Source organism: Hylobates moloch, unplaced genomic scaffold (assembly GCF_009828535.3).
Source record: "Hylobates moloch isolate HMO894 unplaced genomic scaffold, HMol_V3 SCAFFOLD_19, whole genome shotgun sequence".
In the NCBI taxonomy this organism is placed as follows: domain Eukaryota; kingdom Metazoa; phylum Chordata; class Mammalia; order Primates; family Hylobatidae; genus Hylobates; species Hylobates moloch.
The window spans coordinates 33,252,276-33,279,701 of NW_026652294.1; the positions used below are offsets into that span (position 1 = coordinate 33,252,276).

At 40.5% G+C, this 27,426-nt stretch overlaps 2 protein-coding genes across 2 annotated transcripts; both read right to left on the reverse strand.

The window, feature by feature from the left end:
• Positions 1-16,994, reverse strand: LOC116458917 (olfactory receptor 1D5-like). The gene is given in 5 exon segments (XM_032139033.2): positions 1-315; positions 318-557; positions 559-954; positions 5,679-5,862; positions 16,970-16,994. Coding segments are annotated over 4 exon segments (969 nt in total). The 5' UTR covers positions 5,697-5,862; positions 16,970-16,994.
• LOC116458352 (olfactory receptor 1P1-like) lies at positions 9,468-27,115 on the reverse strand. The gene is given in 6 exon segments (XM_058431144.1): positions 9,468-9,757; positions 9,760-10,135; positions 10,137-10,488; positions 21,491-21,545; positions 24,623-24,731; positions 26,990-27,115. Coding segments are annotated over 6 exon segments (1,308 nt in total).
• Positions 27,116-27,426: the final 311 nt, after the last annotated feature.

Consider the following 27,426-nt stretch of genomic DNA (forward strand, 5'->3'; position numbering starts at 1 on the left):
TCATTTAGGCCTCTGAAAGGGTCTCCCTAGGAGTCTTCCCAAAGCCCCATGCACATCTTTGTTCCTCAGGCTGTAGATGAAAGGGTTCATCATAGGTGTCACCACAGCATACGTCACTGTGGCTACTGAGTCCTTCATGGAGTAGGTCTGGAGGGGCTGCAGGTACACCATAGCAAGCATCCCATAAAAGAGGGAGACCACACCCAAATGTGAGGCACAGGTAGAGAAGGTTTTGTATTTCTTAGAGGTTGAGGGTATTTGAAGGATGGTTCTGACAATATGTACATAGGATGTGGTCATGAACCCTAAGGGGGGATGATGAAGATGAAGCAGCCAGTGGCAATCAGCACTGTGTGAGTGATGTGGGTGTTGGAACATGCCAGCCGCAGCAGGATGTACATCTCACAGAAGAGGTAGTGGATCTCTCAAGGCCCACAGAAGGTCACCCTGGTCATGAGGAGGATGAGGAGGAGGCCATAGAGAACAGACAGCCCCCAACACAGGGAGAGGAGCAAGACACAGAGCCCAGGGCTCATGGCTGTGACATAGTGGAGGGGGGCAGCAGATGGCCACATAGCAGTCATACGCCATCACGGCCAGGATGAGGTTGTCCAGAGTCACCAAGGAGACCAGGAAGTAGAGCTGTGTCAGACACCCTGCATAGGAGATGGCTTTGTTCTGGGACTGGAGGTTCACCAGCATCTTGGGGATTGTGTTGGTGACAAAGAAGAGGTCAGTGAAGGAGAGGTTGGCCAGGAAGAAGTACATGGGGGTGTGCAGGCAGGAATCAGAGTTGATGGCCAGAATGATGAGCACATTTCCCACCACCGTGACCAGGTACATGGACAGGAACATCCAAAACAGCATCCGCTGCTGCTCAGGACTCTCTGACATCCCCAGGAGAAGGAACTGTGAGTTCTCACTCTGGTTGCCTCCATCCATTTCCCCAACTCTCTGCAACATTAACACCAACAAATGTTTATTAAGTGCCCTCATTTGAATAAGAACACGAAGATAAGCAAAATCAACTCTTAACATTAAAATATCTTGGACTAAATTTTAAAAATAATAAAAGCAACAGATCATCATAGGCATAAAAACAGAATATAGAAGGTATGCAATTATTCCAGCAACTTCTAACCTGACATGCTGAATATTATAAAAATAATGTCTAAGCCTTATTTTTAATCCTGCCATCTTCCAATAGTCTTGAAGTGTTTGAAGTTTAGTGTGTTACGTTATGATTTTATACAGGGTTTTAAGTGGTATTTAATACAGGTATATGCATTACAAGAAATGATTATTGTCCAATTGGAGGAAGTGGAGAAATAAAATATTGGAAAGGAGACAGAAGAATGATTATTACTTGTTGATATAATGATCACTCTGTGAAATCTAAGAAAATCAGTGGAAACATTAGACAAAAAAAGATGTCTGTGATTAGTCAGTGAAGTGACCCATGACAAAATGAACCAGACCCTCAGCTTTCATGGTCCCCGTAAGCCGTGTAGTGCAGCGCTAAAGACCGTCCTGTGGGAACTCTTAAATTCAAGTCAAAGCACTGCCTCTTCCTGGCTGTAATGCCTCAGGCAGGTCACTTGTGTTCTTTAAGACTCAGTTTTTTTTAAATGTGAAGAATGGGTTGGGGTGAGGAGAAAATTAAGGAATAAAGTACTTAACACAAAGAGCTGACATGTGGAGAGCACTCAATAAATAGTACCTGTTATTATATATGAATGATGATCAAAAATACTAAGATTAAAATATAATATGAAACACATTATCAGCAAACAATCTATGCATTAAGATATTAAGAATCAGCTATGGTCTTCAAATTCTCTATTGAGGCATAAAGTAAACATTTGTTAAATGGACAGATATAAACAAGATTCTAGATAACAAGATGAGACGTTGCAAAGGTGCATATTCTAAGTTATTGTAAAATTTAACCTATTTCAGAGTCAAAATTGTAACAGGGTTTTAAAGAAACGAAAGCTAGTTTAAATTTCCTCTAAAAATAAGAATGAAAATAAGCGAGGAAAATGTTGAAGACAAGGAGACACTTGCTCTGTCAAATATTAAGAACTCTACAATAGTGGGGGTACTGGTGCTGGAATGAACAGATCAGTAGAACTGCCTAGAAACATAAGAAACCGCCAAGTTCATGTGGAATGTGGCGGATTGTTATGGTGACACTTTAATTCAGCCGGGAAAGTTGCATTATGTAATAAATGGCATTAGGACAACTGTCTACTTATTTTTTGGGGGAAAGTTATATCAATGTTTTGTATTTTATCCAACATACTAAAACATACCAAACATACTAGTATATTTTATCAAAATAGACTAAAGATAAAACAATTATCTTTTTCCTTTTGAAAACCTAATGTATATGGAATAAAACATTAAAAAATCTGAAAACTTATCAAAGAAATAATATAAATTCTATCAAATTCCAGCATGTAGAGCTAGACAACCATGGCTAATGTCTTTTTAGTCAAGATGTAAAGGACCACAAAAAGCCAGCCTTGTAACATGATGGGCAGAGAGCTTTGCAGAAAAGCAGGTGCATGTACAGATGCCCTGAGGGGGGAAAGGTCTTTCTTGTGTTTAAGGAAGTAAATACAGGCCAGCACGTCTTGGGGTGAAGAAGATATTGGTGAGACAGGACATTGTGCCATGGCCAGTAATGAACTGTAAAGCAGAAGTGGCTGTGTACATTTAGCAACTATTTTTTTCTTTGTATTTTATCAACCATATTTTAAAAATCAGGTATGGCTGTTGCATTTTTAATCAAATGCTTTTTCAGTGTCACTCAAGATATATTTTGTGAATAGCCTTCTCAATATTGAAGCATACTTGTGTGCCCAGTATGAAGTACTGAATCAATTTGCCAATATTTTATTTAGACTTTTGTAGTCACAATTATTAATGAGGTCTGTCTACGGTCTTTTTTGGTTTGTGTCTTTTTAGTACGATTTGGCTTCCATCAGAGTCCATAGTAAACTTGTATTCACTTATTTTCAAGTCTAACATTTGAAATTTGTTGCAGTTTCTTTAATAACTTACAAGAGAAATTCTAAAAATATGTTGTAGAATTCTTTTTGTATACATTTATTTATTTAGAGATTGGGTCTCACTCTGTTGCCCAGCCTGGAGTACAGCAGTGTCATCACAGCTCACTGTAGCCTTGAACTCCTAGGCTCAAGCCCAACTCCTGGCCCCAGCGATCCTTCTGCCTTGTCTTCCCAAAGTGGTTTGATTACAGTCATAAGCCATTGCACCTGGCCCTGGAATTCTTTCTCTAAATAAAAATAGCTTCAGCAGGGTGCAGTGGCCCACGCCTATAATCCCAGCACTTTGGGAGGCAAGAGGTGTGCATATCGTTTGGGTCCAGGAATTCCAGACCCAGCCTGGGCAACATGGTGAAACCCATCTCTACTAAAAATACAAAATTAACTGAGTGGGGTGGCAGATGCCTGTAGTCCCAGCTACTTGGGAGGCTGAGGTGGGAGGATCACCTGAGCCCGGGAGGCCGAGGCTGCAGTGAGCCATGATTGTGCCACTGCCCTCCAGCCTGGGCAACAGAGCAAGACCCTGTCTCAAAAAAATGGCTTTAAAAAACTATATTGTAATCTATTGATTATAAACAAAAAATTTCCAATGTGAACAATTAAAGCAATACCAAAAATTTATACGGAAAGTAAAAGTCATCCCAAATTCTGTCAGAGCAGCCACTGTTTACACTTTGGTGAAGATACTTTTCCACTTGATTTATTCAGTCGTCTTTATTCACTCAGCAATGTGATGGGGAACTTCCTCCAAGTCAATATTGTCATTTATTAGCTATTGTTGTTGTTGTTGTTTTGTTCAGGGACCTTATTTTTCAGCCTGCGTGATAGTTGTTTTTTTTTTCGAGACGGAGTCTCTTGCTGTCGCCCAGGCCAGACTGCAGTGGCACAATCTCGGCTCATTGCAACCTCTGCCTCCCGGCTTTAAGTGATTCTCCAGCCTCAGCCTCCCGAGTAGCTGGGACTATAGGCGCCCGCCATTATGCCCAGCTAATTTTTGTACTTTTAGTGGAGAAGGGGTTTCACCATGTTGGCCAGGCTGGTCTTGAACTCCTGACCTCAAGTGATCTGCCTGCCTCGGCCTCCCCAAGTGCTGGGATTACAGGCGTGAGCTGCATGATAGTTTTTAAATCTTAATATTTAAAAAAAAACACAACCCAGCTACAGGCGTACCTTGGAGATATTGTGAGTTTGATTCCAGATCACCTCAATACAGCAAATATTGCAATAAAGTGCATCACACAATGTTGTGGTTTCCCAGTGTATACATGTTATGTTGACACTGTACTGTAGTCTGTTAAGTGTGCAGGAGCGTTATGTCTAAAAATGTACATTCCTTAATTTAAAATACCTTATTGCTAAGAAATGATAGCAATCACCTGACCCTTCAGCAAGTTATAATCCTTTTGCTGGTGGAAGGTCTCACCTTGATGCTGACGGCTGCTGACTTACCAGTGTGGTGGCTGCTGAAATCTGGGGTGGCTTTGGCAATTTCTTCAATAAGGACAATAAAGTTGGCCACATCAGTTGACTCTTCCCTTTAGGAAACATTTCTCTGTAGCATGTGATGCTGCCTGACAGCATTTTACCTACAGTAGAACTTCTTTCAGAATTGGAGGCCATCCTCTCAAACTCTGCCACTGCCTTATCAAGTAAGTTTGTGTCGGATGCTGTGTTCTTTGTTGTAATTTCAACCATGTTCGTGGCATCTTCACCAGGAGTGGTGTTCATTTCGAGAAACTGCTTTCTTTGCTCATCCGTAAGAAGCAACTACTCATCTGTCCAAGTTTTATGATGAGATTGTAGCTCTTCAGTCACGTCTTCAGGCTCCACTTCTAAAATTTTCTCTGCTCTTTCCACCACACCTGCAGTTACGGAATTCTTCCTCCCAGCGAAGTCTCGAACTCCTCAAATTCATCCATGAGCTTTGGAATCAACTTCTTCCCAGCTCCTATTAGTGTTGATATTTTGACCTCCTCCCATGAATCATGAATTTCTTAATGGCATCTAGAATGGCGAATCCTTTCCAAGTTTTCCCTTCCCTTTGCCCAGATCCATCAGAGGAATCACTATCTATGGCAGCTGTAGCCTTACAAAATGTGTTTATTATATAATCATAAGTCTTGAAAGTAAAAATTACTCCTTGATCCCTGGGCTGCAGAATGGATATTGTGCTAGAGGCATGAAAACAGCATCAACCTTCTTGCACATCTCCATTGGAGCACTTAGGTGACCATGAAGAGTCATATTTTGAAAGGAATATTATTTTCTGAGTAGTAAGTGTCAACAGTGGCTTAAGATATTCAGTAAACCATGTTATAAACAGATATGCTGTCATTCAGGCTTTGTTGTTGCATTTATAGAGCACAAGCAGAATAGATTTAGCCAAATTCATAAGGGCCCTAAGAGTTTTGAAATGGTCAATGAGCGTTGGCTTCAACTTAGTCACCAGCTGTATTCGCTCATAACAAGAGAATCAGCCTGTCTTTGAAACTTTGAAGCCAGGAATTGACTTCTCGTCTCTAGCTATGAAAGTCCTAGATGGCATCTTTTTCCAGTAGAAAGCGGATTTGTCTACATTGAAAATCTGTTGTTTAATGTACTCACCATCATCAGATATCTCATCTAGATCTTCTGGATAACTCGTTGCAGCTTCTGCATCATCACTTTCTGCTTCACCTTGCACTTTTATGTTATGGAGAGGGCTGCTTTTCTTTAACCTTATGAACCAACTTTCGCTAGCATCACATTTTCTTCTGCTGCTTCCTTAGTTGTCTCAGCCTCTGCAGAACTGAAGAGAATTAGGAACTTGCTCTGTATTAGGCCTTAGCCTAAGGGAATGTTATTGCGGGTTTGAGCTTCTATCCAGACACTAAAACTTTCTCCATATCAGCTAGAAGGCTGTTTCACTCCTGTCATTTCTGTGTTCACTGGAGTAGCACTGTTTAATTTCCTTTGAGAACTTTTCCTTTGCATTGACAATTTGGCTAACTTTTGTGCAAGAGGTCTAGCGTTTGGCCTATCTCTGCTTTTGCATGTCTTTTTCAACCAGCTTAATCATTTCTGGCTTTTGATTTAAAGTGAGAGACGTGTGACTCTCCTTTCACTTGTACACCTAGAGGCCTTTGTAGGGTTACTAACTGGCCTAATTTCAATATTGATATGTCTGAGAATAAGGAGGCCTGAGGAAAGGGAGAGAGACGGAGGAATGGCTGATCAGCGGAGCAGTCAGGACACACAAGACATTTATTGATTCTGTCCTACTTCTTATGTGGGTGTGGTCCATGGCAATGACAGTGGTTATGTCAAAGATCACTGGCCACAGATGAGCATAACAGATGTAATCATAATGACAAAGTTTGAAATGTTGTGAGAATTACCAAAATGTGACACAGAGACGTCAAATGAGCACATGCTGTTAGAAAAATCGTACTGACTGGCTTGCTTCATGCAGGGTTGTTGCAAACATTCAAATAAAAAAAAAAAAAAACACAGTATCTGCAAAGTGCAGTAAAGCCAAGTGTGACATAACATAGTATGTCTGTACATGCTGTCTACAGGAGACGCACTTTTTTGTGTTTTTTTTTTTTTTTTTTTTTTGAGACAGAGTCTTGCTCTGTCGCCCAGGCTGGAGTGCAGTAGTGCAATCTCAGCTCACTGCAACCTCTGCTTTCCAGGTTCAAGCAATTCTCCTGCCTCATCCTCTGGAGTAGCTGGGATTAAAGGCTTGCGCCAAGACGCCCGGCTAATTTTTGTATTTTCAGTAGAGATGACATTTCGCTATGTTGGCCAGGCTGGTCTCAAATTCCTGACCTCAGGTGATCCACCCGCCTTGGTCTCCCAAAGTGCTGGGATTACAGGCGTGAGGCACCGTGTCTGGCCCAGAAGACAAACTTTAGATTCAAAGGTACGAATAGGTTGACTGTAAAAAATGGGAATATATATATCATGTAAACATCTACTACTAGAAGGTGGAGTGGTTATACATTAGCCTTTAAATATACAAATAAATAGAAAAAATAGACCTTAAATAAGTTACTAGAGAGAAAAAGATCCATTCCATAATAAGAGATTTAGTTCATCAGAAATATGTAATAATTGTAGACACATAGATACCAAAATGTTTGAAGCAAAAGCTGACAGAAACAAGGGGAGAAATAGATAATTCAACAATAGTAGCTGAATAACCAAATATCCTGCTTTCAATAATGAATGGAAAAACTAGGTAAAAGATCAGCAAGGAAATAGAGGACTTGAATATTACAAATGAAGTATCCCTAACCCATATCTCTAGAAAACTCCACCCCAAGATAGAACAAGATTCTTTTCAGCCGTCCTTGGAACATTCCCCCAGACAGACCATATGCAAGGCCATAAAACAAACCTCAATGATATTCAACAGATAGAAATAACACAAAGTATGTAATTCAATTACAAAGGAATGAAATTTGCAATGGAAAGAAGAAAAAATGGAGAAAACTCACATATTTGTGGTAATCAAACACCATCCTCCAAAATAACCAATGAATCAAAGAAGCAACAGAAACAAAAGATAGATGAAAGTGAAGATACAACTTTGCAAAACTTATGGGATTCGGGGAGTGTAGGAGAAACGGTGGATAGGAGGCGGGACTAACTGGCAGCTCCCACTTGGACGGACAGAGCAGCCTGTGGAGACTCCCACTGTGAGCTTGTGCTCCAAGAACGACCGCAGGAACGCACCAGGAAAGCCGAGGTAAGGTGTCTACCTCTGCCTGAGCACGAAGCATGCTTTCTGATAAATTTATCATGTATTTTCCCTACGGTAGCTGAGGCTCCCCGTTTCCCCCAGAATAGCTCAAGTTTATGGCCAGGCGGTCAAGGCCCAGGATGCTTCCGCCCCACTGGACTCTCAGGCTTGCCTGATCTCCACTTTCTACTCTAGCAGTGCCCTTGCAGTTTGTATGTTTCTAGAATACACAAAATATTTTGCCTCTGTCCTGCATACTGATTGTTCCTTTTCACCAAATATGCTTTCTTCATTCTGCTTTTCCAGACTGAATTTTTTTCCTTCAGTTCTTGTTAGCCTGGTAAGACCTGCTCTAGCACCTGCTTAAGCATCTCCTCCTCCTGACACCTTCTCCCACCCCAGAGGTAACCACTCCAGTTTCTGCACTGTTTTGGTCTTTGTATTCTTTTTAGGATTGACCCTTTGCACATTTTGCTTAACTATCCATTCTCTGCAAGACTGAGAGAGTCTTGAGGGTAGGGACATTGCTCTGTATTCCTGCATCCCCCGGATCTTGCACAATGCCAGGCATAATGTAGAGATCAGTAAAAGAAGGTTGAACTAAACTGTATAGAATAGTAGACATTTCATGCATTTAACATAAATGAATGGACAAGAGTCATGAGACCTGGCGCCCATGTATCGATGAAAATGTGGTTGCTTAGGGAACTAGCTGATGCCAGGGCAATGTGGAGTGCGTTCTGCAAATTCAGTCTTGAACAGGATAAATTTGAAGTAGCAGCTGGGTAAGCAAATGTGGATGTGGGAACTGTGAGCAACCTAGAAGGTTAAAAGTAAGTTGGAGCTGCAAGCTTTGGTGGAGGTAGGATGGGGCAGGCAAGCATTTAGCAAATGAATGTGTTTTTTTAATGTTTATTTTATTTTATTGACAGAGTCTCGCTCTGTCACCCAGGCTGGAGTGCAGTGGCACAATCTCGGCTCACTGCAACCCCTGCCTCCCAGGTTCAAACAATTCTCCTGCCTCAGCCTCCTCAGTAGCTGGGACTACAGGCGCCCACTACCATGTCCAGCTAATTTTTGATCTCAAAAAAAAAAAAAAAGAACTACACACTAGTTACCATAATATATAACTTACATTTATTTATATCTTCCCATTACAAATTGTAAATCTTTTTACTAAGAGAACATAGATCACTCCTATATTGCTGAGAGCTTTAATAGCTGCAAATATTTTTGATTCATAACCTTGAGACAATAAGTATTTGTATAATTTCCTATTTTTGTAGGAAAACATACTTGTTCACTTAAAGTTGTAGTCTTTGCCATCTGATATTGACTTTATTGCTAATATTGTTATTAGCCCACTTTCTGTGACCTCATTAAGTTTTAATAAACTAGCATATAAAAGGCTACACAGGCTTTTAGAATTAAAAGCATTGCAAAAGTCACGCCTCCTTGTGAAAAATTATTAATAAGTTAAATGAGCAAATAAGGAGCTCTTAACAGATTAAGCACAAAGCAAAATCTTGACTTTCCTTTATAACACCAAACTTGCAGTGGGCATTCGGGGAGGGGAGTGCTGATAAGGGATATGTGGGATTCAGAAATTAGACACTTGAGATAGAAATTTCTGTCAAGCCCCTCACTGGAGGGGATGGAGAACACCTTCAGTTTCTCAGCAGAAGTCGCTGGCCCTGTGAGAAGGAGACTCTACCCTCGAGAAGTCTAACCACCACAGCCTTCATGTCCTTGTTCTGCAGGCTGTAAATAAAGGGGTTCAGCAGAGGGGTCACCATGGTGTACATGACAGCAGCCGCTGTATCCCCCTCTACTGAGTTGGAGGAAGAAGATGAGGGGCACAGATAAGCCCTGATCACCACCTCGAAGAACACAGCAACAACAATGAGGTGAGAGCCGCAGGTAGAGAAGGCCTTACGCCTTCCCTGGGCAGAGGGGCCCTGAGGATGGCTGAAGTGATGCGGATATAAGAGACCAGGATGAGCATAAAAGGAATTAAAATGACTGCTCCCCCTAGGAAGAGGAGCACAAGCTCACTGACCTGGGCGTCAGAGCAAGACACCTTCATCAGCGATCCCAAATCACAGAAGAAGTCAGGAATGATCTTAGAGCAGAAGGAAAGCCAGAATATGAGGAAGGTGTGAGTCATGGCGACAAGACTCGTGAGGGTCCAGCCGGCGGTCACCAGGAGGGCACAGCGGCGGAGGCTCATGATCGTCATATAGAGGAACGGGTGGCGAATGGCCACGTAGCGGTCATAGGCCATTGTAGCCAGGAGAAAGATGTCTATGTCCCCAAAAGTCAAGAAGAAGTAGGTAGCGCTGTGCCAAGCACCCTGCGTAGGAAACGGACGTGCTCTGGGTGTGGATGTTCACCAGGGCCTTGGGCACAGTGGTGGAGGTGAAAAAGATGTCTGCACACGACAAGCTGGCAAGGAAGAAGTACATGGGGGTGCGGAGGTGTGTGTCGGTGCCAGTGGCCAGGACAGTGAGCAGGTTCTCAGCCACAGTGACCACGCACACCCACAGACACAGCAGGAAGAGGATGTGTTGCTGCTGTGGCTGGTCTGAGAGCCCCCAGAGGAGGAACTCCAAGGTGCTAGTCTGATTCCCTCCTTCCAGGAGCTCACAGGTCGGAGGAGAAAAATCTTGAGTAAGCCCCACTAGAATTCTGTAAAAATGTTTTACTTTAGACTGGTGAGCATGCTATTCCCTGGGCTTAAAGGAAGAAGAAAGAAAGACAGTGTGGTTGTATTGGCCATCTACTACGTGTACTGTAAATTTTTATTGAAATACACTGTGCTAGAAAGTGTGGGAGATACAATGTAAGGTAATTAAAATACATTTCTCGTTTGTTTTTCTACACTCTTTTCCATCCCAAATTTCTTTAGTTGTACTCTCAGAGGAGTTAAGACGCTTTCATTCATTAATTTTACAGATGTTAATTTCTGACTCTGGACCTGGCACAGTGCTAGGTGAATAAGACAGTGGTAACCCTTAACCTCAGGGAATTTTCGATCTAATGGGCTAGACATAACTGCTTCTGTTGGAATCTTATTTTTCCAGCCATTCACGCGCGTTCAAACCACTCTCAGACCCCAAGACTGTACCCGTTCTGATTAATCAAGCCCAAAACTCAATATTCTCTGAAGATGCAATTTCATAATCAAGCCCAAAACTCAATATTCTCTGAAGATGCAATTTCATATTATTTATTCTTCTGGAAAACAATTCAACAATCAACTATTTAGTAAAGACCCACTATATACAGGTTACTTTTTGAGGTGTCAGTGAAACTCCAAAGAAAAAATCATATTCTCTAGTCTCCAGAATCTCAAACAGAACAGAACAGGACAGAATGTGTCCTGAAAGAGAAGCTGAAGGCCAAAACTCAGCATTTAGGTAACTCAACCCAGGGTTACGACTGGAGAAGCAGCTAGGGCTGTTCTGGTGGAAACGGCCTTCATATGGATAGAAACATCAGCAATAGGCCGGGTACGCTGACTCAGGCCTGAAATACAGCACTTTGGGAGGCCTGGGTGGGCAGATCACTTGAGGTCAGGAGTTCGAGAATAGCCTGGACAACATGGTGAAATCCCATCTCTCCTAAAAAATACAAAAAAATTAGCCGGGTGTGGTGGCAGGCACCTGTAATCGCAGCTACTCGGGAGGCTGAGGCAGGAGAATCACTTGAACTGCGGAGGCGGAGGTCCGTACTGAGCCAAGATTGCCCCACTCATGCCAGCCTGGGCCACAAAGTGAGAAAAAGGAAGGAAGAAAGAAATCAACAGGGAGTAAAGGTCCCCTAATGAGTACAGCCACTATGGGGGGGTGACTTTTCTCTCCATCTCTGACTGGTAAAATTCCACACATTTCCACACAAATGCCACCTACTACTTAACAATTCACGGTCCTTCTATAAGAAAAAGGTTGTTCCTGCACCAAGCATCCACAATATTTTGACTACACATCTCTTTTTTTCATCAGCACTTGAACATTTTTGTGCCCCCGTATTAATGATAGATTCTTTAACATGCTATGTCTTCCATACAGTAGCTGTAGTGGTGTCTTGAATATACAGAAATGAATGTTATTAAATGATTAAAGTTTCTACTTTTCTACTTTCTTAGGGCTTATCTTCCTTTCCTGAATTTATTCTTCTAAAGGCTGAGAATTTTAAAACACGGAGTCAAACATGAGTTTGGGTCAATTTAATTCAGTTCAATTCTGTAAACGTTTATCAGTCTTCTCACCCTCTGTACATATACCTTGACTGTCTTTCTTTACCCAGAGAAGGAGTACATTCTGTATATTTTATCTGCATAAACACCCCTGGGCTGAATGGAGTGAAGTGTTAACTGTTGACCGGTGGTGATGGCTTTGAGGATTCTGTGAAAGGGAGAAGTTTTAAAACATAATTTGATAAAGTCACAGATAAAACTTTCAGAAGCTTTTGGTATCCTTTTCAACAAGTACATATCTGAAGAAAGAATAAAAAGGGTACAAAGGGAACTACATTAAGAAAAGGGTGCATAGAACCATTTATATCTGAATTATGTATTTGGGACTCAACAGTGATTGTCTAGATCCTGATTTTCTTATGTCTCCCCTGAGAACTATGCAAAGTGACAAGGAGGGGCAACATAAGCTCCGATACATATACTTTCATTGAAACATAAGCTCCGATACATATACTTTCATTGAAACTGAGAGTCAGAAACATCTCACATTAAAAAAAAAGAAACCTTGGAAACGAGTGGAAGAAAACACCATGAATCATCCCCATCAATGCTGAAAGCAAAGGCCAAGTAGCAAAGTAGGTGAGTAGGGCAGGGAGTGATGGGGAGTATCAGAATCTATAAATCCTTAGCTGACAATCATGCCTAGAATCAGAGGGCGTGACCCTGAGGGATAGTTGTTATGTGTAGATCTGAGGAAACAGGGCAAGAAGTCATGCTGAAGAAAGGTGAAGAGGAAAGGTGAAGCACTTGTACACAGAAGCCTCATGCGATAAAGCAACCTTCATCTTTGTAGCAACGGAAGGAGTCCTTGAATGGAGAATCTGGGCAAGTTACCCTAATCTTGCTAAATCTCTGGTACTGAAAAAAGGCAAATTGTTCAAATGTGAATCATAACTAATGACTAAATTGCTGGACCTATAGAGAAATATAAAAAAAGGAACCCCTGAAAAGTCAAGCTTTTTATCATGAGAGAACTCACTAGGAAATTGTCTCTATTGAGAAAAATTCCAATACAACATGTCTTCAAGAATTTTCAAAGTCATGAAACTAATTGTGAAAGAATACTACAAAGGGGAAATCAGAAAACTCAGAGAAAATATGCCTGACCACAAGAAGGTGTGAAATAGGAACTGAGAGAAGTCTGGAAAGAAAGCAAAAGCTACTTATTCGATGAGGAATAAGTTACAAAGAGTTTTTAAAAATAAACAATACAGAAATCATTATAAAGGACCTAAAGGCTAGAAATCAGAAAAGCAAAAGCAACAAAAATAAAGAATGGGGTTAAAGAGTTAAATAGGTCTAGAAGACTGACGAAGAAGATTCAGTATATTATAAGCAGAATCCCAAAGAAAAAAGTAAATTTCAGAATAGAAGATTAAAGTGAACTTCCCAGAAATAAAAGACTTTAATCTACATATCGAAAAGTCATGTATCTTGGAAAATGGATATAAAATAGTAAATTCCAAAAAATATCTTAGTAAAATTGTTAGACCTTTAAAATAAAGAATCCTTCAGGTAACCAGTTCCTCCTCCCCGACCAAAAAAAAATCAGGTTGACATCAGTCTTGATAGCAACTTTCTATACCAGGAAACAATCAAAGAACACTTACAAGAAACTCAGAAATATAAAGATGAGCCAGGAGTTTTACAGCAAGTCTGTACTTCAAGTATAAGGGCTACAAGCAAAGGGTCTGAACATAAAGAAACTCAGGGATTATTGTTCCCATGGCTCTTTCTGGGGTTTCTACTAGAAGATGCGGTTCATATAATCAGGACAATGTTGGAATAATCTTAGAAAAATACAAGTGAAAAGCATTGAATATAGATTTACTGCAGAACTAAACCAGGATCAGAATGTGGGGCCAAAGGTGACAGGATAATACCTAAATGCAATATATGCTAATAATATGGAAATAACTAACCAATAAGTGGGAAAAGGAAAGCAGGAAGTATAAGTTTCTGATTATCTCTTAGGAACATTTAGGAGAAAAGGAATATCATATAAAGCAAATAAGTCAAATAGTAGAAGCTTAAGCTTGTCTAAGAGGATAAAGAATATTCTTGAAAAAATAGTAATATTGAATGGGGAAAAAGAGGTAGGAGACGTGAGAATAAAGTTAACAAGTTAATTTCATTGTATATAATAAGGAACAAAAGATACTATCTAAAGAAAGAAGAGACTAAAGGTATTATATTGGCATATATTATATAGCATATATATTATATATTATTACATATATTACATGTATTACATATATAGCATATTAGCATATATGAGAGAATGACAGACTACATACTAAACATAGTCATATGGCACACCTAGGCCTAACACATCAGTTATGTTAATAAATGTAAATGAGCTTAATGAACCTTTTAAAAGAAAAATCCTTCAAACTGACTCTCAAAGCAAAACCCAACTCTATTCTGTATATAAGAGAAATTGCTAAAATAAAGTAATTCAGAATGATTGAAAATGAAATGATAGGCAAAGACATAGGAGGCTAATGTGACCAAAACAGCGTGATCCTTATATTGAAAAAACAGAATTCAGGAGGACAAAACTAAACCTACAATCAAAATAAAATTGTTTTTAAAAACCTATAATATTTATGAAGCTTAGTTTGGCTTACTTCAACCATTGTGGAAGACAGTGTGGTGATTCCTCAAGGATCTAGAACCAGAAATACCATTTGACCCAGCAATCTCATTACTGGGTATATACCCAAAGGATTATAAATCATTCCACTATAAAGACACACGCACACGTATGTTTATTGCGGCACTATTCACAATAGCAGAGACTTGGAACCAACCCAAATGCCCATCAATGCTAGACTGGATAAAGAAAATGTGGCACATAAACACCATGGAACCACTATGCAGCCATAAAAAAGGATGAGTTCATGTCCTTTGCAGGGACATGGATGAAGCTGGAAACCATCATTCTCAGCAAACTAACACAGGAACAGAAAACCAAACACCACATGTTCTCACTCACAAGTGGGAGTTGAACAGTGAGGACACAGGGACACAGGGAGGGGAACATCACACACTAGGGCCTGTTGAGGGGTGGGGGGCCAGGGGAGGGACAGCATTAAGAGAAATACCTAATGTAGATGATGGGTTGATGGGTGCAGCAAACCACCATGGCATGTGTATACCTATGTAACAAACCTGCACATTCTGCACGTGTATCCCACAACTTAAAGTATAATAAATCTATAATATCTTGGTATTACATAAAACAGAAATTTTCCTAATGTAGAAACTATAAAAGATACACGAAGAAACAAACACATTAATAAAAAGAGAAGGTTTTGTCAGTCCAAGGCAGATCAAGTGATTAAAAAGGAAGGATAGAAAATATCAAACAAGGCTGGGAGTGGTGGCTCATGCTTGTAATCCCAGTACTTTGGGAGGCTAAGATGAGCGCATCACGAGGTCAGGAGATTGAGACCATTCTGGCTAACATGGTGAAACCCCGCCTCTACTAAAAATACAAAAAATTAGCCAGGCCTGGTGGCTGGAGACTGTAGTCCCAGCTACTCGGGAGGCTGAGGCCGGAGAATGGCGTGAACCTGGGAGGCAGAGCTTGCAGTGAGCTGAGATCGCACTACTGCACTCCAGCCTGGGCAACAGAGCAAGACTCCATCCCAAAGACAAAAAAAGAAAATATCAAAATAATATGTGCATGAGTATATGTGTGCATTTGTGTGTATCAGTATGTTTTAATAATGGTAGTGAATACACTGTCAAGTTCCTATAGAACACTTTTTAAAGACAGTTTATAGAGCTACAACAAACCCTCAAATGAATTCCAAAAAGTAGCAGTAATTCAACTAATGATCGCTGACAAAAGTGCAATAAAAATAGAAATTCATTACAAAACCAAAAAATAAAAATGGTCTTTTAACCTGGAAAAAATGTTTCAATATCTTCATTAAATAACTCTAGGGTCCAAAAGAGATATAAAGATCTAAATTCCAGAATTGTTAGAAAACAATAGCAATAATAATACCACATATCAGAATCTATAGAATAAAAAGGGTACAAAGGGAACTACATTGAGAAAAGGGTGCATGGAACCATTTATATCTGAATTATGTATTTGGGACTCAACAGTGATTGTCTAGATCCTGATTTTCTTATGTCTCCCCTGAGAACTATGCAAAGAATAAATATTGTTAACACCATAATAAAAAAATTCACTGCCTTAAATACTTATATGAATGACAATAAAGAATAAAACATATAAATTAAGCATCTCACAAAAATAAATTGAAAGAAGAAAAAATATTTAAAGCAAAAATTGAGTTAGAAACCAGAACACAAAGTTAAAAAAACAACAGTTCTTTGGTCTTTTCAATAAATAGTTTTGGGACTGTTGCAAAAGGATGAATTGGACCCCTAACCTCAGCTAATACATAAACTTAACTCAGAATGGATTAAAGACCTATGTAAGAGCTAGAGTTATAAAAGTCAGAAAAGGAAACACAGGCATAAATCATTGTGACCTTGGATAAGGCAATAGTTTGTTAAATATAACGCCAAAAGCACACAACAAAATGAAAAGCAGACAAATTGCACATCATCAGAATTTAGAACATTTGTGCTTCAAAGGACACTATTAAGAAAGTGAGAAGACAGCTTATGGAATAGCTCACTTCTCACATAACAGGAAATTTTATTTTTTCCTATTCCATAAGCAGATAAGGAATTTCTATCTAGAATATAGAAAAAAACAAATACAACTCAATAATGGAAAAGACAACTAACAATGGTATGATTTAGAAATCAGTTCCGATACGAGTTTTTTCCAAGTAACCTCACTGAAACTATATAATAGGATGCATTTTTCTTTGTGAGGGTCTACGTGATCATTTTCTAGAAAGCAGAGGTATCTGTACTTACCTTTTTATATGAATAAAATAGTGTCCTTGTGGTTTTAAAGACAAATACGAAATAAAATTGTTTCACCTGAAAAAAAAAAAAAACAATAACGAGATACCACTTGCCACCCCTCTAGGATGGCTGGAGTCAGTAAGTCAGGTAATAACATGCATTATCAAGGATGTAGAGAAATTGGAACCCTCTACACTGCTGGTGGGAATGTAAAAGGGTGCACCTCACTGGAAAACAGTTTGGTAATTATTCACAAGGTTAAACAGAGATTACCGTATGACCCAGCAATTCCACCCCTAGGTATACACAAGAGAAATGAAAACAAACATCCACACAGACATTTTACACATATGTTCACAGCAGCATTATTTATGATAGACAAAACCCACAAAAACCAAAACAACCCAAACACCAACTGGCGAATGGATAAAATGTAAAAAGTGCATAGCTGTAGAGTGGAATAGTAGGGCAACAAGGAATGACGTACTGACACATACTTCCACATGGATGACCCTGGAAAACATGACGCTCAGTGAAAGAAGCCAGTTTATATGTTTATATGAAAGACCCAGAATTGGCGAATCCATAGAGGCAGAAAGGAGATAAGTGTCTGCCAGGGGCTGGGAGAGATGGGCAAGTGTGGGTCATTAAGGAGTTGTGGGGGTTTCTTTTTGGAGTGATGAAAATGTTCTAAATTTGACTGAAATGATTGTTGCACAACTCTGAATACAGTAAAAGACAGTGAACTGTAAAAGCCACTGAACTGTACCTTGTGAATGGGTGAATTATATGGTATGTGAACTATATCTCAATAAAGCTGTTAATTTTTTGTTAAACAATTTCTTTGAAAAAGTCAATAAAAGAGATAAGCCACTTGCTAACCTAAACAAGGGTATGTGGGGAGAGAGAGAGAGAGAACACAAATAGACAAAGTAAGTAATGAAAAGGAACGTACACACTGAAAAAGAAACTTTTTAAAATCACAAGACTGTTTTGCAAAAGTCCATAAGAATAAATGTGTAACCCTAGATGAACTGCAATGTACCAAAAATAACCCTGGAAGGGATAAAAAGTCTAAGCTAATCATATTCCACAAAGAAAAAAATGTATTAATCATTTTTGTCTTGTTAATACTGTGATAGAAACTACCCTCAAATCCCAGTGGCTTAAAAAAGCAAAGATTTGCTCACTTATATGACCTGCAAGTTGTGTGTACTTTTGGTTAGCACTGCTTCATGTGTCTTCGTCTTGGGACATTTCTTTACTTCCTGTATTTAACCAGCCTTGCATTCCTGGGATATGCTTTTTTGGATGCTCTAAGAATGCCATTCTTAGAGAAAAGGAGAAAAAAGTAGAGAACTTACAGGACCACAATGGCTCTTAAAGCTTTTGCTTGGAACTGGCACACATCATATCCAGGCAAAGAATGGAAGTGTATAATCCTCTTTCAGAGAAAGTGGAAAACAATTGACAGCAAAAATACAGTCTAGTCTGTCAAGGACCTACCCTCTAAAAAAGTGCCAGGATGACTTAGTGTCACAGGAGATTTGCCTAGGCATTTAAACGGAAATCTCTTTTTCTATTCCGACTCTAGAAACAGAAGAAAAATCTTCCAAAATACTTTTATAAAGTAGGTATAATATTGATAAGTATTGCACAAAATTAAAACCACAGAAGAATCTCACTTGTGAGTATTGATGCAAAACTCAAAACATAAGCACAAGCTAACAAAACGCTAGAAGAACACTACATCTAGGCTGGGCATGGTGGCTCACACCTGGAATCCCAGCACTTTGGGAGGCTGAGGCAGGCAGATCACCTGAGGTCAGGCGTTGAAGACCAGCCTGGCCAACATGGTGAAACCCCGTGTCTACTAAAAATACAAAAATTAGCCAGGTGCGGTGGCGGGCGCCTGTAATCCCAGCTACTTGGGAGGCTGAGGCAGGAGAATTGCTTTAACCTGGGAAGCAGAGGTTGCAGTGAGCCATGACAGTGCCACTGCACTCCAGCCTGGGTGACAGAGCTAGACTGTGTTTCAAAACAAAACAAAAAAAAATATTACATCTTCATCACGTGGGATTGATTCCAGGAATGCAAGGCTGGTTAAATACAGGAGAAACATAATCACCCATGGAAATGCTGAAAAGCCATTATTATAGACTAAAAGTCTATAAGAGGAATCATAACTAGTTGGACAAGTTCCCTTCCCTCTAACATCCTCCTCCCAGCAAACCCATCCCAGCCTCAGCAGGGAGGCTTTGGCAGGAACACGCTGTGCGCAGTTTTACTGTACTGGGAATGCTCCTTTCCCCGGGGTGGATGAGGGTCTTGCTCTGAGCCTGCATTCTTGGGTCTGGTAGAGCCAGGCATCCATCCCAGTGCCTGAGTCTTTGCTCCAGTGGAGAAGACATGGGCCTTCAGAGATCACTGGCAGCCTGGTGTTTCTGTCCAGCCCATGGGACCCAAGCCTCCCTCTCCCAGCTGTTCACACAATTCCTCATCCCCACTCACCTCTCTCTCCTTCTGTCTGTTGCTGGCTGCATGTAGAGCACAGCCGATTCCATACTCTTCTCTCCCCTGCACTGTATCTAGATGAACCTCACCCATGACTCTGAGCTTCCCTGACTTCCCCACCAGTGAGGGGAGTCTGTCTTTTTCTTATGACAACTTACCTGTAACTCCTCAAGGTATTTTCTTACCTATAATCCCTCATTTCTCCCTTTTGTTAAAAGAATTAGCATTGGCATTAGAGGTGCTGTTTCACAGCACCTTTCTGTCAATTCAAGAATCCTCTTGCAAGCATCTGAAGAGGCACTTTGCCTGCTTAGGGACTACAGCCATGGGGAGCTCCCCCTCAGCAAAGCGACCTACTACACCTTGAAGAAGCTTCCATTTTACCCTGTGACACTGGAAGTCCAGGCACTTTTTAACACTAATGTGTTTAATATGTGTTTTTAAATTAGGATGTGTTTTTAAAACACTTTTCAGTTAATATTATATTTTACCTGTGTAAAATATATTATTTACACACATTTACAATTATAATGCATTTACCTGTGTTATTAAGCTACCAGTCTATTCATTTTTTTCTCATTATTTTTATCTCTTTTTGCTTTCACATGAAACTTTTGACGAAATCTCAAGTTTTTACTCTACAAAATAGATGATCACTTCTGGAGTATTGATATTATCTGTACCCTATGTAGGTTTTTAAAATTTACATTTTCATGCTGAAATATTTTAAATGCATTGACAGTTATAATGCATTGACAAATATAGTGCATTTACCTGTGTTAAGTGTTTTTCAAAACACGATTCTAACAACGTGTGATTTCCTCTTTCTATCTGTGCAAATGCTGCCTTACCCTCTCCTCCTCTATTCCAGACACTCTGAGCCACTTAGTGCTCTGAGGGTGCATGCTTTGGCCTCAGCTCTGGTGTAACATCCTCTAGAAAGCCTGTTCTCACCAACAAAACCAAATGAAATACCCCTCCAGTGTCTAGAATACATTAGTGTTCTCTGCTCCTGTGACATGCTATGCATCTCTCTACTACAACACTCTACACTGTGTTTCTAGCCTGCCTCTACTACTGTTTGAGACAATGAAGAAACAGTGATGAACAAGCTGAAAAGGAACCTACTTCCATAGAGGAAAAGACAGTGAACAAGTAAACCTAACCAAGATAATTGCAACATGCCGAGTGCCATGACGTTGGCAAGCACAGGATATGCCGAGTGCCATGAAGTTGGCAAGCACAGGATATGACTGAGCCTGACCTATATGTGAGGGTGGCTTCTCTACACAAAGAAGTCACGAAAGGACTCTGACTTAAAGGCATATGAGCTGAGACTTAATAATTAAGACTTGTTAGTAATTTAATCGGAATCGTGTTGTATTTATATTTTGTCTGGGGAGAGTTAGGATTTTTATGATACATTTTCCCAGCCTGGAACTTTTTCCCATTTTTTACATCTTGCTGATTTTCTTCATAAAATGTTGTAATTTTATGTTTTACTCGTTGCATTTATTCTTAAGTGTTTCATAGATTTTGTTGTCATTGTTGCTGCTGTGATTTTTTTTTTTCAATTTCTATTTTTAGCCTGTGGTTACCAAAGCTGAGAAAAAATATATAGCCTGCACTCATATATATATGTGTGTGTGTGTATATACGTATATATATGTGTGTATATATACACGTATATGTGTGTATATATACGTATATGTGTGTATATACGTATGTGTGTACATATACACATATATACATATACACACACATATATACATATACACATACATACATACACACACATACAGACACACACACACACACATATATATATATATGTATGTATATCCCTTGTGTCTGTCTGTCTGTCTATCCATCCATCCATCCATCCATCCCTTGCATCCAGGCTTTTATGTGCAATCTCTACCCCAAGATACTTACAGGGTTCCTGGCATACAGTTTATACTCAGTTAATATTTGTTGAATGAGTGAATGTCATACTGTTAGTAAAGGAAAGGTCACCTGTTCTTGCCTCTCACCAGAGATCCGCTTTGAGGGTAGAGAGCTTTGAGTTCACCTAGAAAACGAGAAGGAATCAACTTGCTGTGGTCAAACACAAGAGCCCAAGAGTCCAAGTTTTCAAGTTTGAGAGAATTGGGCTTGAGTCTTGATTCTACCATTTAAAGTTATATGAACTTTAAATAATTTTTGAATGATTATTTTTTACTTTTAGAGATAGGGTCTTGCCCTGTCACCCACGCTGGAGTGCAGTGATGCAACCATAGCTCACTTTAGCCTCAAACGTCTGCACTCAAGCGATTCTCCTGCCTCAACCTCTTGTGTAGCTGGGACTATAGGAAAAGGCACTGTGCCCAGCTTATGTGAACATTTTAAGTAATTTATCTAAACGTCAACTTCCTCACCTGTAAATTGAGATAATAAATAGTTTCTTCCTTTTAGTGTATTGTGAAGGTGAAATAAAACAGCTAAAGAACTTTGAGTTCTGTATCCTGAACAGTAAGCTCTCAGTAAATGCTGATCCGTACTCAATAGAGGTTGATGAATATTTATCTTTGAAATTTAAAAGCTCCAAGATATGTACATGTATGTCATTGTTCTTCAATAATTATTTGCAGAATTCTCAGAGCCATTTAGATTTCCAATTGCAAGTCTCCTTCTATTTTAGTACAAAGGGCTCTAATATTTTCCTTTGGCGTTTCTCAAATTTTTGCATTGGATTTTAGTTCTCTATTCCCTGTAACTATCAGGCAGCAGGTGAGGTGATGCAGCCGGGAGCCAAAGATCCCCTGCGGCCACCTGAAGCTTGGAGAGATAGGGAAGGATGCTCCTCTGGAGCCCTGGAGGCAGTGTGGCCCTACTGACAGCTTGATTTTGGACTTTGCACCTCCAGAACTGTGAGAGAGTGAATTTCTGTTATTTTAGGCCACCAAGTTTGTGACAATTTGTTGCAGCAGCAGTAGCAGTACACATACCAGGTAAAGTAACACAAGTTCCAGGGATTTGGATATCGACATATTTGAGAAGCCATTATTTAGCCTACCAGTCTTTATTCATTTTTTTCTCATTATTTTTTATCTCTTGTTGCTTTCCTGTGAAACTTTTGAGGAAATCTTAAGTGTTTACTCTACAAAATAGATGCTCACTTCTGGAGGGTTCATATTAACATTATCTGCACCCTATGTAGGCTTTTTAAATTTACATTTTTATGTTGCAATATTTTAAAGTAAATTGTAATTATTGTGGCATTACACCCCTAAATATTCAGCCTACATCTCTTAAAAACAAAAAAAAAACAAAAAAAAACCTTCTTCCACTTGCCCCAAATAGCACTTTCACACGACTCAATTAATGATGATTTCTTATTATTATTTATTACTGGGCATATTCAAATTTTTCCAGTTTCCCTGAAACTATCGTTTTTGTCTGGTTTGTTAAAACAGGAATCCAGTCCAGAGCCTTGCATTGTATCTAGGAGCCGTGAACCTAAAATGTCCTAAATTCCTCTAGAGTCGCTGGAGACAGACCTTGCTATCGTCCTGTGTGAAAGGAGCACACTGAGGCTGAGGGAGTAACCCCAAAGTCACACCCTGGTAAGTGGCAGAACCTGGATCTGATCATTACTCTTTTGATCCCAAATGTTATGCCCTGGTGTGGTGTGCTTTGGAAAGAAGAGTGGCCATGCACAGCTTATATTTGGACCCAAATAGCTTTTCCTTCTGGCCAGCTGTTGTCCAGCAGGCCCATTAATCAGATGCTGTATCCACTCTTCCTCCCAAAAAGTGCAAGTGTCAGGAATTTTTTTTTTCTTTTTTTTGAGATGGAGTCTCACTCTGTTGCCCAGGCTGGAGTGCAATGGCACGATCTCGGCTCACTGCAACCTCCGCCTCCTGGGTTCGAGCAATTCCCTGCCTCAGCCTCCCTAGTAGCTGGCATTGCAGGCACCCGCCACCACACCCAGCTAATTTTTGTATTTTTTGTAGAGGCCAGGTTTCATCATCTTGGCCAGGCTGGTCTTAAACTCCTGACATCATGATCCACCCGCCTTGGCCTCCCAAAGTGCTGCAAGTGTCAAGATTTCATTTGGTGACTCCATAAACTGCCTCGGGAATCTCGTCTTTGGGTTGAAAAGGCTTTTAGACTTATATAGTTCTTCCTCCCCAAAAGTGCGAGTGTCAAGATTTCATTATATTTTTGTTATCAGATAATTAGGTCTTTATTCCCTACTTGACTTTGACTCTTGGAGATGGAGAGCATGTCTTAGATACTTTCATATTATCTCACCACCATTTCTCTGTTGAACAGAGGCTCTCCTGGGACTTGTGTCCCAGCCCAGCTGGGAGGCTTACCTGCCGGCCTGTGTCCGTGTCAGCCACCATCACAATGACCTGTTGCCTCTTCTGTCCTCTACATCATCGGAAATAAACATTAAAAAGCTGCCTGAGAACTCAGAGGCTGTCCCTCTGTGGTGCGATGAACACGGCCAGGTTTCTCTTCCTCTGTGGCAGCAGAACTTTGCTGCACCCCAACTGCAGCAGAACAGCAGATGGGAGATTTCTGTTCATTAACCCCAAGACCTCTAGACTAATCCCAGGTTCTCCAGCCCTCGGCTACAGGGGACTTGTCCTATGTATTTATTTCCCAGGTAGGCTCTGTGTGAGCTCCCTGGGGTGTCCTTGGGAAATGGGAGCTTTGTCATTTCCCATGCCCTCTGTATGCCCTCAGGAGCAGTTTCTTGGAAGGGGGAAGGATGTGGTCCAGCAGTACTGGGATTTCTTCCATGAGAAGTTATTATCTGCCTGTTTCTTGGGTGGAACTAGAGAGCTTACCAATCTATCAAAAAAAAAATCTCCTTTGATATTTGCAATGGTACTCTTCAGTCACAACAGGCCTCTGCTGAAACTAAGATGTCTTGCCTGAGGGAATCATCTCTCGAGACCATAAAGTGTGAAGCCATGGCCGTTCTCATTTCAGCGTGGGTTTTTTCTTGGAGTCTTTATGAGAAGCTCGTTCTAAACTTGGTCAGGAAATGGGGAGATACCAAGAGAAAGACATAGTGCTTCATGAGCCTCCAGCAGGTAGAAGTTTGGGTACAAGCGGCAGCAGATGTTAGAAAACTGGGGGCTCTGGACATACCTCCGGCTCCACCTGCAGATCCCCAGTGAACATGAGCTCCAGGGTGCACGGCCATTGCCTTCCCCAGAGTGGGGATCCAGCACTGGTCCTCTGGGTGCAGCTGCTGCAACTGTGATTAGAGGTCAGATCCAGAACCACGTCCATCCCACCAGCATCTCTGTGGCCACGAACTTTATTGCTCTTCCTTCAGAAAAAGACTGGAAAAGAAAAGCTCAATTTTAGAATATACTTACAGTTGTCTTAGAATCACTAACCTGGCCGGGCACGGTGGCTCACGCCTGTAATCCCAGCACTCTGGGATGCTGAGGCAGGCAGATCATGAGGTCAGGAGTTCAAGACCAGCCTGGCCAACATGGTGAAACCTCATCTCTTCTAAAAATACAAAAATTAGCTGGGCATGGTGGCGGGTGCCTATAATCCCAGCTACTCGGGAGGCTGAGGCAGGAGAACTGCTTGAACCTGGGAGGTGGAAGAGATTGCAGTGAGCTGAGATCACGCCATTGCACTCCAGCCTGGGTAACAGAGCAAGACTCCGTTTCAAAAAAAAAGACCTAGGTTAATTCTCCCTGCCCCCTTTCAGTGGGGTTATGTTACTCATTTGAAAGATAGTGGGAGTGGGAGGGGAATGTGTTATAAAATCATAAAACATACCATATAGGCAGATAGATTGAGCTACAGGTATAGATGTTGATACAGCTACAAAAACAGATATGTATATAAAATCAGGTATAGAAGATAACCAAAAAAATAATACAACTAGAAACAAATAAATCTAACTATTTCAAATTAATAACAAACCACACTGAAGAAGAGGAAGGAGATCTAATCCAAGTAGCTCTTGAACATAGTAATTTGACTATGTATGTTCAGGATAAAGAAAACTTTAACCGTAAAAAATATATTCTCTTTTTTTTTTTTTACAGCAGTATGGAAATACTTCATGTATATTCTAAGATTTAGCAAATAAATAAATATAATATGGATAACATAATAAGAGCCAGGTTGCTTAATGTTGCAGAAGGGAGTTACAAAAATGGAAAGGGTTGGCCGGGCATGGTGGCTCACGCCTGTCATCCCAGCACTTTGGGAGGCTGAGGTGGTAGACCATTTGAGGTCAGGAGTTCGAGACCAGCCTGACCAATATGGTGAAACCACGTCTCTACTACAAATCCAAAAATTAGCCAGGCGTGGTGGCAGGCATCTGTACTCCCAGCTACTTGGGAGGCTGAGGCAGGAGAATCACTTGAACCTGGGAGATGGGGACTGCAGTGAGCCGAGATCGTGCCACTGTACTCCAGCCTGGGTGACAGAGTGAGACTCCACCTCAAAACAAACAAACAAACAAATACAGAAAGGGGAAGGGCTAGAATGAACCCTGGGATGTTGCACTGGAATTGAAAGTATGGTTATAAGCGCATGGTTCTGGAGAGAAAGAGAGGAGATGGAGGTGTGTGTATCTGTGTATATGCGTATGTCTTGGCTCTGTCCATTGAGAGGACCTCGAAGCAATGACAACTCAATAGCAATGAGCACCTCTATTAACTTACCCAGACCTCAGCTTTGAAATAGCATTCTCTTCCAAGAGAAATAAAGACTTTTTGGAGAAACATATAATTCCACTTCTAGACAGAGAAAATAAAAGATGAGTCTGGAACATTTGTTCTGCCAGAAAGGAGGAAAGTGTTCCAAAATTGCTGAAAGCCAAAAGACACAGAAGCCAACTTGAAGGGTCCCCAGTGACAAAGTGGGAAAATCAAGCAACAATATAAAGATAGGAATGAATTATAACTCATAGATAAAATCAAAGTAAGTTTATCGTACTGCTGCAAATGGATTAATAAATGAATGAATAAGTGAACAAAGCGATGAATAAACAAATAATAAAAAAACTTCCTTGGATATAATTTCAACTAATGTATAAGGCATGATTGAATCAGAAAATCAATCATATTTGGCAGACACAATAACAATTGTCCCGGGATAGTTATTCATTACAAAGAAAAAATTGTATCTCTTCAGTAGACAGACTAGTATATATCACTTTTCCCAAGTGGTCAGCAACAGCATCACCAATATTGGGATAAGTTATGTGCCTTCTCATAGACCGCACTGAGAAGGACACAGCATTTCTGTCATGCTCCTGCCCACAGCTTCATAACCTGAATCTATATATGAGAAAATATCAGACAAAATTCAAACTAGGCATTGATGCAGTTTTCATAGAATTGAAGAGAGTTAGGGTATTGCTCTGGATTAGGCTTCGGCTAAAGGGAATGTTTTGGCTGGTTTGATCTTATCCAGACCACTCAACCCCTCTCCACGTCAGTAGTAAGACAGTTTTCACTTCCTTATCTTTCATGCGTTCACTGGAGTAGCAACTTTCACTTTCTTGAAGAACCTTTTCTTTGCGTTCACAACTTGGCTGTTCGACACAAGGCTTAGTTTCCAGTCTACCCCTGCTTTCGACACGCCTTCCTCACTAAGCTTAATCATCTCTGGATTTCGGTTTAAAGTGAGAAAGTTGAGTACAGTGGTGCACATCTGTAATCCCGGCTGTTTGTGAGGCTGAGGCAAGAGGGTTTCTCAAGCTCAAGAGTTTGAGACCAGCCTGGGCAATATAGTGAGACCCTGTCTCAAAAATAGTAATAAAGTTAAAGGCATGCAACTCTTCCTTCACTTCAACACTTAGAGGCCACTGTAGGGTTATTGATTGACCTAATTTCAATATTGTGTCTCAGGGAATAGACCCAAGGAGAGGGACAGAGGCAATGGAATTGCTGGTTGGTGGGGCGGTCAGAACACAT